The 12,544-nt window shown below is 42.9% G+C and overlaps 2 protein-coding genes across 3 annotated transcripts in view; one reads left to right on the top strand and one right to left on the bottom strand.

The window, feature by feature from the left end:
• The window catches only part of snd1 (staphylococcal nuclease and tudor domain containing 1), a 1,066,795-nt gene that overhangs the window by 583,505 nt on the left and 470,746 nt on the right, over positions 1 to 12,544 (top strand). The window lies entirely within an intron of this gene.
• lrrc4.2 (leucine rich repeat containing 4.2) lies at positions 1,814 to 5,159 on the bottom strand. The gene has a single exon (XM_068059387.1). The coding sequence runs from the start codon at positions 4,104 to 4,106 to the stop codon at positions 2,208 to 2,210; it is 1,899 nt and encodes a 632-aa protein (XP_067915488.1). The 5' UTR covers positions 4,107 to 5,159; the 3' UTR covers positions 1,814 to 2,207.

The following is a 12,544-nucleotide window of genomic DNA, read 5'->3' as shown; positions in this document are numbered from 1 at the left end:
AGACTCACTCTGGTGTACTTTATTTCTACTGTTCTTTCACTGTTTTATCCGTTTCTATTCCTTATCCCTTCGCCCCGCCACTTTTTAAAAAAAAAAGAGACAACTACTGTGTAATGGGTGGTTTATTCCTGCAGAGCATTTGAAGGTTGCCAGGGTGATGGGGGCACAGGGATAATTATATAGTTTTCTGTTCTTCATGTCCTATTTTCAAATGCATACTTTCATTCTTCCCTGAATGTCATTGATCAGATGTGGAACATGATTAATAATCCATTGTAAATTTAAAGCAGCAATGAGCGCTAATACGCAGTAAAGACCAGCATTACTAGAACCGCTATCAGCTGCTGATGTTAGCGATGAATGTTCTAGTGTGTGCTATGCTGGAGTAGCAGACCTTGAGCTGATTAGAGTGCTTGGTGCATCAGCTCTCAGTACCCCACCTCCCAGTCTCAGCATAAAACACAATAGCATGCTCATGATTACAATACAGAACCAAGCATTGCTTAATCAACACCATTCTTGCAGACCTAATTTAGTAGTTTAACACTGTGTGTTTATTTTTTTTGACGCAGTTCTACTGTCCTGGCTGCTTGTGGGTTTATGAAACTGCAATTCTGTTTCAATCCATTTTGCCATCATTTAGAAAATTTGAAATTAGCCAGCCAGTGCCCTATGCATGCTAATGTTGGATTCGAGGCAGCACAGTCAGCAGATGTCTTATGGCAGTAAAATTCAAATAACTTTTACAAGAACAAGATTGGTATTCATATATTACAGCAATTGAAGCAAGCAATGGAGTTTTCTGCTTCTTTGTCCAACGTAGACTTGGGCTGAGGAATACACCATTTAAACCATTAGTGCATCCCCACATTTTCTAATTTTGCCATGCAGGAATGTTATTCTAATTTTCCTTTGTAGATAATCATATTTGAAATGACAAAAATCCAGCAGAGTTTTTCTCCCAACCAATACCGCACCACCGCACCCCCACCCCACCCGCCCCCCCCCCCCCCCCACCCCGCTACTCAAGGCATTCAGTCATGTTTTTAAATAAATCACTAGCAATGACAGAAGATCAGTAAAAGAATTTAATATACTGTCTGTTAACCTTTTCAATACTGAATGTCCTTCACAGACTTCAGTTGACACACTGCAGCTGGACTCCGCCAGCAATAAAGCAAAGTACTTATAATGCTGAAGATTAGAACTCAGGGTTTGAGAAACAGCCAACATTACGTAGTGTTTTATAAATCACTCTATCTAGCCTTGAAAAATGCATTCTATTTTTAGTGCAGAAGTTGTGAAAGGGTTACTGTTTCATTATACGCCCTGATTCTCTCCCTCCTTTCTCCCCTATTTTGAGTTTGCTGCAGATATTTTCAGAATCCTGTGCCAGCAGCAATTTCTGAAGAAGTTCTATATTGCCTTTCAGATCAAGTAATACTCTTCCCTATACTCCTTTCTTTCTCATTCCCCAAAAATACATATATACATGCGCGCGCGGGGACACACACACGCGCACACACACAATTATAATTTAGCATCTCAAAGCAAGGTTGTGTTTTGCAGTAATTAGCAGACTCATCCGCACTTCCACCATTTTATAGAATTCACAGTAACACTGCATGCAGAAGAGTGTGTTTATATATAAACATAAAATGTTGTCTTGTGGAACGAACCCTCGCTGGTTTCACTCAGATGAAAGGTTGTCTGGCGATTTTTCTTCCATTACAAATTAAATCAACTCTTCTCAAAAAGAAAAATCCCTTTTTTATTGCCTTTTTTAACATTTTGGCACAGTACAAATTGGTGCTTTTACAAGATAAGCCTGTAAAGTCTGGTATTGGGCTTAGAAAGAATTTCTGTATAAATATGTTTTACTGCATCCTCATAGCACTGGCTTTAAAAATTACAGAATGCCCTTTTTAAACTGATTCGGCCCCATTTTTTTCCCAAAGTCATGAAAGCGTCTTGAACAGCTTTGTCTCCTCTTAAACATACGTTACAGGTTAGAAAATAGTTTATTTTTTATATATATATATATATATATATAATCACTTTTAATCAGCCATGGTTGCTTTGATATAAGCATATACAAGAAAACAGTCTGAGTTTTGCACTTTTTACAAAATTCTGACAACTTGTGCATTCTATTGCAATATATATATATATAATATATTATATTATATTATATATATGTACAGAAGTCAGATCTGAGTCTCCTGAACTTTCTCCTTGGTATGTGTCTGTATAATAAAGGGCTCAGGTATTGTAGTGTGGAGCGAGTTACCCAGGCTGTTCTCTGTCCAGTGAGCCCCATGTGCTGGTTTGTATGTGTTATAATTCATGTGGTCGTGGACCGAGGGCACTACGACGGCTCCTTCTGATGGTGTGATGTCCTCGTCCACGTTAATGATCTCTATAGTCCTGGCTGCTGCCACCGTACTCCGTTGTTGGTGCCGTTTGCGGAGTTTGTAAAACACTATGAGCATGGCAGCCGCCAGCAAAGTCACTGCCACAAAACAGCCAATGATGATTTTTGTGGTTTTCATGACCTCGTCCAGGCTGGTGCGGGTCGTGTCCATGGTGGCCAAGGTGGGGACCACCACTACTGTTTTTGGACTCCTCGTGCTCTGTAACAGCACCGTGGGAGTGGAGATGAACGCTGGCTTGTAAGTGGGTGGTGTCGACAGAAACAGCGGTACTTTAGTCCTGACGGTGTCGGGTGTCGTTTCCACGGTAACTGTGGAAAAGTAGGTGTAATTTGACGTGTTGATCTCCGCCATGCTAACTCTCAGGAAGGCTGATGCATCGGCATTCCCTGCCACATTGGTGACCATACATTTGTAGGTACCAGCATCCGTTATTAAAACGTGCAAGAAGTATAGGGTTCCATTGTTAAATACAGATATACGGGGATGTGTCGAGCCATGACTCAATACCGTGCTGTTGGGCAACAACCACCTAACGGATGACATGGAGGATGTTCGGCATTTCAATTTGGCCGTTCTCCCTTCGGAGATGTTTAGGTTCTGTGGCGGATCAAGTATAACTGGCCGCGAGCACTGAAAAGTGCCCTGGTCCACCTCGGTCAAGTACTTCCCCCTCATATGAGGTGGGGAATGACACCGGCCGCAGCAAGTAGAGTTTGTGGGGATGTACTCCCGCAGCCACCAAGTGAGCCAGAGGATATCGCAGTCGCAATTCCACGGGTTGTGGTGCAGATGCAACTCCACAAGGTACCTCAGTGGTGCAAACAGATCATGTGGCAGCGAAGTGAGGTTATTGTGGGCCAGATTTAGTTCCACCAGTGCAGTGAGGTCATCAAAGGCATTTCGCTCAATCAGATTAACTTGTGAGTTCATAAGCCAGAGCTTTTTCAGTGATTTTAGCCCCTGAAATGATCCTGGTTTAATTGTGGGGAAGTGGTTGCTAGACATTTCCAACTCCTCCAACCTCACCAGTGGTGAGAGATTTGGCATATCCCTCAGATTGCACATCCCTAGGTTAAGGTATTTTAAGTTAATTAAGCCCTCAAAAGCACCATCCAAGATGTACTCTAGTTTTCGAAGTTCCCCCAAGTCCAGACGCAGCAAGGATGGCACCCTGTTAAAAGCATATGATGGAATACTTTCGATGGGATTGTTCCTGAGCCACAATTCACGCAGCTTTGAAAAGGACTCAAATGCGCCACTAGGTATCACAGTCAGTCTGTTCTCAAACAGCTCCAGTGTGTTAAGGCTAGTCAGTCCATTAAATGCACCAACCTCTATTTGCCGGATGGAATTCCGGCCGAGTTGCAAGACCTCCATGTGGTACAGGTGTCGGAAGGTGTCTGCCTTGATAAGCTGGATGTTGTTCTCCATGAGGTTGAGGTACCGGGTATTAGAAGGTATCCCTTGAGGGACCTCTTTGAGTCCTCGGCGAGTGCAGACGACTTTGCTGAAGTGATTACTGCAGGAGCAGATAACTGGACAACTCTGTTCTCTGTTTGATGCTTCGCACACACTCCACATCCGTACCGTGAGGTAGACAAGAAGAACCAGGGCAGCATTCCAGGTGTGATGCACAGTTACCTGCCACAAGAGATTCATGATGTGGCACATTCATAATTCACCATAGTCTGGGATCGGCACTGATTTGAAAATTGCCTCTACCCCGGCACAGCAGGCTACCAATGCCTTTAGCGATCGACAGTGAAAAGGGAGGGTGGTGGGGTGGGGGGCAGAGAGAGATGCAATGAGGACGGCCTGTCACACCTACCTCTACAAGAATGCAGTCCCTCGTTTTCATGCACTAGATACTAGTGCTATTTTCCCCTCCTCGTCTTTAATATAAAAAAATAAAGGATTCACAAAATGGCTCCTAGTAAATCCAAAGCAGTCGAAAGGACCGGCAAAGGTGAGGCCCAATTAGCTACGCAGGTGCATGCATCCTCTCTACCCCAGAGAGTAGCGCCATCAACAGTCGTGGTGTTTGTCCTTGCAATTGAGAAAGCTGTCGAGCAAGCTCCATCGCTGATGTAGAATCCAGGGAGTGCGTTTTATGTAGAGGATTTTTCGTTTTGATTTTGTTTCCCACCCCTCTGCTGCTGCTGTCGGTGTCTCTTCCTCGGTGTACCTACGCTCTCTAATCTGTTTCACTCTCTTCCTCTCTGCCAGGGTCGGCTAATTTAAAAACAGCTACGAGCAGCACATTGCAGTCAGTAGCTTAACTAGCTAGTTCTTCACCAGTAGACGCAGCAGCTGCAGGCTGCCTCCCGCACAGTTAGCAATAATCCGTTGATTGCTCCAAGGGGAGGGGGGGAAGCGATTGAAGGAGAAAAGATTGCTGGAGAGCGCTCTCTTTCCCTCACTGATGAAATGGAAATCTTCAGTGATGAGTTTTTTTTTTATTTTGGCAGAATCAGCATCACAACAGAAGGAAAGAAAGCCTCTCTTCTCTTCCCTCTATTTCTTGTGGTATCCTTTTTGTTTTGAGGTAGTGAGTTGTGGTAGCTTTTCTTTTAGCCTTTTGTCCTGTTAATAAGGTCTTTGTTGGTCAGTGACTGCAACAGCTGCAACAGGAACCTCTGTCCTCCGGAACATTTTCTTTCTTTCTTCTCTCTTTCTCGCTTCTCCCTTTAACAGTGTTGCAGGCAGCCACACAGGCTGCGCTCTCATCCCTTTGTCCTTCACTCTGAACGTGAATGTATTGCTGACGCATGTCGTAATGAGCAGTACATTGGTGTGATGCAGTGCTCTTGTATGTATTAACAAACCATCCCCCCCCCCCCCCCCCCTCCATCCCACTCTCTTCTCCAGGGGTTAATGATAAATGCTTCCAGCAATGTTGTATTGGTTCAGCAGAAGAGTTTTAGATGCATACATAAACTACAGAAGGGGCTGTCAATTCAGACCCTGTAGCTTTGATACTATTTTGGTTTGTGCTGAGTGTAAGTGATGTGGCAGCCGACTCTTTGAAGTAGCCAAATGTGTTGCAGTGATTTAAGCTAGTTTTCTGCTCCCAGTCTCTGGGATATATACGAATTGATGTTTCGGCAGCTGGGGGCCAGCGAAGTGCAATTGGTCAGCTGGCTACCAGTGTTACGTCATTCCTTGTAGTGCTGAGTTGGCTGCTCTGTGACGGCAAGGCAGTCTGTTGGGAGCCGAGAGAAATGCTTCTCCTGCATAGCAATGCATGGAGGAAGGAGAAGGAGAGAACCAAAATGGAGTCTTTATTCTGACTGATTTAAACGCAATTAAAATACAAACACCTCCCTTGAGTTTTGAATGTTCACATCTTTACCTTTTAATTTTCTTGCCTGAATACAAGGTCAAGTCACTCTCTGCAACCATTGGACTCAGGTGATTTTAAATGTTGCATTAAGATTAGTTAGTTGTGCACCAGCTGTTCCATGCCAGATCCTGGTTGTACTGAATCATATGTAGAGACAGACCTGTTTGTACTTCTGCATGTAGGATTGTGGATATGATTGTTGATGATGAGCAACCCTACATCCTACACAGGATGAGATGGATTTACATTTTGGAGGGGAGTGGGGAGTGAAGCTGCTATCCAGATGACTTCCTGTACTGGGGCCTAAATACTATATTGACATATTATCTCTTTACTGGGGAATTATTGCTGCCACCCCTACCACCACCCCCCCCCCCTCCCCCACCTAGTGCTTTTGGGATGCGAGGAGGTGGTAGTGGGTTAGAAAAGTGTCAAGTTATTGTGATTTTGGGGTGATATTACATTGTGCAAGTTCTGAATTGGAGTTTGACTAATTCAAACTTGGCAACAGTATTTTATTAGCTGCCTGCTTAGTTTCCTGAAAATCTAACAAGTGATGTGTTCCCGTTCCTCCTGTGGTATAGATATCAACTATTTATCTTTAGGTGTTAGAACTGTCATGTAGGAGATGGCAGCATGTGCCTCTGAGTAATAAAGAAGCCTTGCACTGGCATTGCTTGTTCAGCTTTGGCATACAGCTATCGGAAGGAGAGCAGACACCAGCTGGATTGAACAGGTTTGAATGAACTTGGAGTTTTAAAGAGAGATAATTTTCCCTCTTGCAAAATGAACTGTAACACCAGTTGAATTCAACCTGCATGACAATGGAATATTGTAAACATTTCTACGTTTTATTTGCTGATCCTGAACACCACTTGAATTCATTCTGTACTACAATGGGCTATTATAACCATGTTCTAGTAAGCAAATCCTCTTCAATCTTCCGCTTTCATGGAGTTGTGAAAAGGGACCACTCTAGTCAGTGCATGTGTATACATTTCTTTGCACTTAAAGCAAATGAATATGGGAGCTGCTTGCTTTTAATGCACGTATTTCTCAGTATTTATTCTCAGTATTTATTCTCAGTATGTGGGGTGCTCATTCTCAGTTGACATCTGGCTCTTGTTGCATGCTCTGCCCTCAAGGTTTGGCCATTTGTGTCTGGAGACAGAGCTCAAATCCAGCAGTCTGCTGGCTACAGGTATCCTGTGTAAAATACTTTTCAGTCCAACTCTTACTGAACACAAAACAATTGACAATTTTGATGTATGCACAGAATCTTACTCCAGGATGTAACACGGCTGCTGTGAGAAATAGGAACAATGGGCCTGTTTGCAGGAGGGAGTGGGACCAAGTAGAAGGATCTGGCAAGTAGAAGGATCTTGGCTAAGAGTGCTTGTTGTCTTGAACACAAAATTCCTCACAAAAAAGCCTTTGAAATATGTTTTGAAATGGGCCAATCCAGTAGTCACTTTGCCCACATTGATTGCCTTGAAGAAGTGAGTCAGAGCTGAAATTTCAGTACACTTTGCAAACAGTATCCAAAAAAATACAGCACAAGTGGAAAAGGAAGTTTCAAAAGAAAATATTTTCCCCAGTCCCTCCCCAGTTGAGCAGATTTATCTCTGTGTTGGAGTGGGCATTATTGGTAATTTTAGATTTATGTTTGAAGCCTGATGTCTGATTCGTGCAATTGTATAAGATGAGAATGCACTGAGGTAAACTTTAAAAATGTATTGAGTGGTGCAGGCTGCTATGAAGTTAGATTTTGGTTGGGGCTGTAGTTTTGAGCTGCTTGTGTTTTGAGCTGCTAGTGTTTTGCTCTCGTGATTCCTGCTCCTAATGCAAAAGTAGGATAGTTTTGCAACACTGGGCGGCGCAGTGGTTAGCACCACAGCCTCACAGCTCCAGCGACCAGGTTTCAATTCTGGGTACTGCCTGTGCGGAGTTTGCAAGTTCCTTGTGATCGCGTGGGTTTTCGCTGGGGGGCTCCGGTTTCCTCCCACAGCCAAAGACTTGCAGGTTGATAGGTGAATTGGCCGTTATAAATTGCCCTGAGTATAGGTAGGTGGTAGGGGAATATAGGGAAGGTGGGGATGTGGTAGGAATACGGCATTAGTGTAGGATTAGTATAAATGGGTGGTTGATGGTCGGCACAGACTCGGTGGGCCGAAGGGCCTGTTTCAGTGCTGTATCTCTAAATAAATAAATAAACTGGTAGCCAGGATTCCCAGGCCTTTGTCAATGGTTGGAGTTTTCTTTGGCCATGAATCTGACAAATTTAACAAAGGGTCAGAAATATAACATAGTCTCTAATAAATCCAATAGGGAATTCAGAAGAAACCTCTTTACCCAGAGTGGTTAGAATGTGGAACTCTCAACCACAAGAAGTGGTTGAGGCGACTAGCATTAATGCATTTAAAGGGAAACTAGATAAACGCATGAGGGAGAAAGGAATAGAAACTTATGTTGATGAAGTTGATGAAGGGTTGGAAGGAGGTTCATGAGCATAAACATTGGCATGGACCTGTTGGGCCAAATGACCTGTTTCTGAGCTGTTAATGCTAAGTAATGATAAAACTGGCAAGTTTATTTGCTCTAGAAATGCCAGCCACTGGCCTTAGCAAGCTTTGATGTTGCCATCGACTGAGCAAGACCCAACACTAGCACAATTTTGTACAACATAAAAGCAGCTTGAAAATATCTCAGACCTAATCTATAAGAAGAGTCTAAAGTGGACATCCTCTTTAATCCTCATCCATTGCTCTTTATCTCTCATTTTTCTGAAATCCAGTACTACAGCATCGGCCCAGAAGCAATAATGTTTTATTTTGTGTCTGCTTTTCTCACCACTCTTTCTTCTTTCTCCTCAAATCCTTGACTATTCCACAGGTGCAAATATACTATCCAGTATCTCGCATGAGCAGCCACTATTCGTATGAGAGCCTTGACAATGAGCATTAATGCACTATTTGACCTCAGGGAATGTCACATCTGAGCCTAACCCTGTTCCCAACCTGATGTCACACAAGTGCACATCCAGCGAGAGCAGCATGAGTGAGAACTTTTTTCAAACCCCTTCCTATTCTAGCAGTATTCCTGAAGCAACTAGAAGTTTGAAAGTGGCAATAAATGCTTATTGTGCTTTTCTCCATTACTATGAAATAATCTAAAGAATTTTAGATGGGAAGGAAATCCTGCTTGCTTTCCAAAACTGGGGAAACATTTCCTACTTAGGAGGGACAGTTTTGAGTCTGCTATGTAGATGTGGAACATTCATAGCGTCATACAGCCCTTCGTGTCTGTGCTGGCCATCAAGCACCTACCTATTCTAATCCCATTTTCCAGCACTTGGCCCATAGCCTTGTATGTTATGGTGTTTCAAGTGCTCATCTAAATACTTCTTAAATGTTGTGATGGTTCCTGCCTCTACCACCTCTTCAGGCAGTGCGTTCCAGATTCCAACCACCCTCTGGGTGAAAATTCTTTTCCTCAAAACCCCTCTAAACCTACTGCCCCTTACCTTAAATCTGTGTCCCCTGGTTATTGACCCCTCTGCTAAGGGAAAAAGTTTCTTCCTATCTAATCTATCAATACCCCTCATAATTTTGTATACCTCAATCATGCCCCCCCTCAGCCTTCTCTGCTCTAAGGAAAATAACCCTAGCCTTTTCAGTCTCTCTTCATAGCTGAAAAGCTCCAGTCCAGGCAACATCCTGGTGAATCTCCTCTGCACCCCCTCCAGTGCAACACATCCTTGCAGATTCCTTGCAGATTTCGTCTATTCAGCTATATTTGCAGTACTGCACTAACTGCTTCGGTGAGATAAGTGGCTGCCATGTTTATTAGTACCCAGATTTCTGTTGTCTCAGTATTTTTGAAGTCTAGCACAGTGGTGACACAGTACATCAGCATTCTAATTAGAGCTGTGTCATTGATTGCTGGGTTGCAGGCCTGTGCAGCTAATTTCCACACTGTCTGCTCCTCCGCCACATCCCTTCTCTCCTCTCCTCCCAATTGCTCCACCAGTCTAAGTTTTCAATTTCAACTACACTGAGGTGAGGCAAGACACAACCTAATGGGAAGAGATGGTGACTCCCTGACCTGCACTGACTCACTACTTCAAGTCCAGCTAAAAAGCAGAATTGCTGGATGTTTCCAAGCAGTTTAGGGAGGTGGTTAACCTTTGAATAGAGTAACAGGAAGGGGCGAATAAGAAAATAAACAGTTCACAAAGAAATCTAGAAGTGTTGCCAAATTGCAGAATGTGAGCAAGATGATTGAGATATTTGTTTGTTTACTAATATGTTTTGCTCCCTGTTTCCTTGTGGCACTGATTGCTGCTGTGCTGGGCATGGTTCCACAGGTAGCTCCCGTTAATTTCCATGGGTGATTATTCATGAGGGCCTATATAACCAGTGTTGGGAGCCTATTTCATAGTGGTGTGGGCAGGAGAGGGAGCTGGTGGTGTGGGAAGAGAATACAGCTGAGCCCAATCTGTGCTTGTGTGCCATCCAAATTGTGATTTCCAGCATGAGTCATTGATTTCTGCCTTTGGCAAGATTCACATGTGACTCGGAAAAGAAACCTTGAGTAACAGGTAGACTTCAGGTATTGCCATTCACTTTGATGAAAAGCGAAAGTTGCGGTCAATTTTAATAATTGCATTCAGTTGACTTTCCAAGCACATACATGTTCTTGTCCAGCGTCCATGCATAATACAAGCATTATCCAGTTGAAGTCGCTGGATAGCAGTCAGGAGCATGAAGCCTGGCAGCTTTCTTTAATTGCTTTATTCCTCACCCCTTCCAGGGTACAGAATCTAATTTTTGAGCTCCAGCCGAGAACAGCTAATTCAGTACAGGATCAGATCTGGAACCTTCTGAAATGTGTCCCTTAGCGCCTTGCCCGGCTATGCTATTAGGAAGTTGGAGGAGCTTACCCCTCCTTTTATCCCCTTTTAAACTGCCGTAGTATGCAAAACAGTCAAATGTTCGACAATGAACTACTTCTAGACTGTCAGCTTGGCTCAGTGGTAGCACTCTTACTGAATTGGGAGGTTATGGGTTCAGTCCCCACTCCAGAAATTGAACCCAAAATCTAGCCTGGCACTCCAGTGCAGTTTCATGGAATAACACACAGTCTGAAGTATCTGTCTGTCAAGTAAATCTAAAAGATTCCATGACATTAATCAGACAAGGGTAGGGAAGTTCTCCCAGTGTCCTGATCAACCGGTAGATTAACTGGTCATTCATCTCATTGTTTTAATGGGTAAAAGATTGTGAAGTGTTTTGGGCAATTCAGAGGGTGTAGAAAGGTACTCTATATACTTCTTTGAAGACTTTATTGTTCTGACACATGTGTTGAGGTGACAAAATGCTGTTCAAGATTATCATGTTTAACCTAAGTGTTCCTGGTGAGGATAATAATTTTCCTGTACATTACACAGTGGTTTGTACTTGTTAGTTTCCATATGCATCTTTGACAAACACTGCAAAAACTTTTGAAATTGTGACATTTTACTCAATAGTAAATGCAATAATTTTCACTGGTTTAGATTGATGCTGCTCATTAACTCAGGAGTGCTGCTGCCACATAGGTGTCATTTGTTGAAAATTGCAGGTTTGGTGTTGTTTCGGCCTGTCCCAGTGAAACTGGCAGATCTGTTTGTTTTACACACCCTCTAATGTTGGAAGATATCAACATTGCTATAATTTACCAATACATGTAATCTGCTAGTCTGCTTTCAATTATCGGATTTCCTTATTTGCATGCCAGGATTTGTATGTGCTTTATTTTTGACTGAGTTCCCAGGATTATGAGATTATCTAAATCGCTAATCTGTTTGCAGGACAGCCAAGGAATTTCACTGTTGAGAGGTGAACTTCCAACCCAACAGAGATTTTGATAGTGGGTACTCAGGAAAATGCTGGAAGCAGATTTACTAGGGATTCAAAATCTTCTGGTTATCAGAAACTATTTAGTCTGATACAAAATGTAAATTAATGAATAAGTGTATATACTTTAAACACGAGAGTTCTGAAATGGAAATGTGTTGGCAGCCCCATGCGCTAATTATCTCCTTATTACTTCTGTACTCTCGCATCTGAGGCAGAAGGTCATGGGTTCAAACCCAACTCCGAGCATGTAATCTTAGGGTGGCGCTTCAGTGCAGTACTGAGGGAGTGCTGCACTTTTGGAGGTGCTGTCTTTTGTATGAAACATTAAACCAAATCTGTGCTCTTATAGCACTATGGGTAGACTAAAGACGTTCTCCTGAATAATATTTATCCCCCTCAACACCTTCATAAAACAGATTATCTACTCATTTATCTCATTGCTATTTTTGACATGTTGCAATGTGCAAATTGGCTGCTATATTTGCCTACATAACATAAGTACTTCATGGTCTGTGAAGTACTTTGGATGTCCTGAGACGCTATGTAAATCCTGGTTTGTGCTTTAATTTCAAAACGGCAATTTCTCAGTTAAGTAATTCATAGAATGGTTACAGCACAGAAGGAAGCCATTTGACCTGCCATGTCTGTGCCAGCTCTGCAAGCGCAATTCGCATAGTCCCACACCCCAGCCTTTTTCCCCATAGCCCTGCAAATTTTTTGTCTTCACTTAATTATCCGATTCTCTTTTAAAGGCCTCAATTGAATTAGCATCCAATGCACTCGGGCAGTGCATCCCCTCGTTGCGTAAAAAAAAAATTTCCTCATGTTGCTGGTTTTTTTTCCAGTCACCTTAAATCTAGTTCTCG

The sequence above is a fragment of the Heterodontus francisci genome, chromosome 27, assembly GCF_036365525.1.
Source record: "Heterodontus francisci isolate sHetFra1 chromosome 27, sHetFra1.hap1, whole genome shotgun sequence".
Taxonomy (NCBI): domain Eukaryota; kingdom Metazoa; phylum Chordata; class Chondrichthyes; order Heterodontiformes; family Heterodontidae; genus Heterodontus; species Heterodontus francisci.
Note: the sequence above shows the minus strand (reverse complement) of the source record. Positions and strands in the feature narration are given on the sequence as shown.

Excerpts from the sequence above, each read along its gene's own strand:
- lrrc4.2 (XM_068059387.1), bottom strand. The coding sequence starts at position 4,106 with ATGTGCCACATCATGAATCTCTTGTGGCAGGTAACTGTGCATCACACC.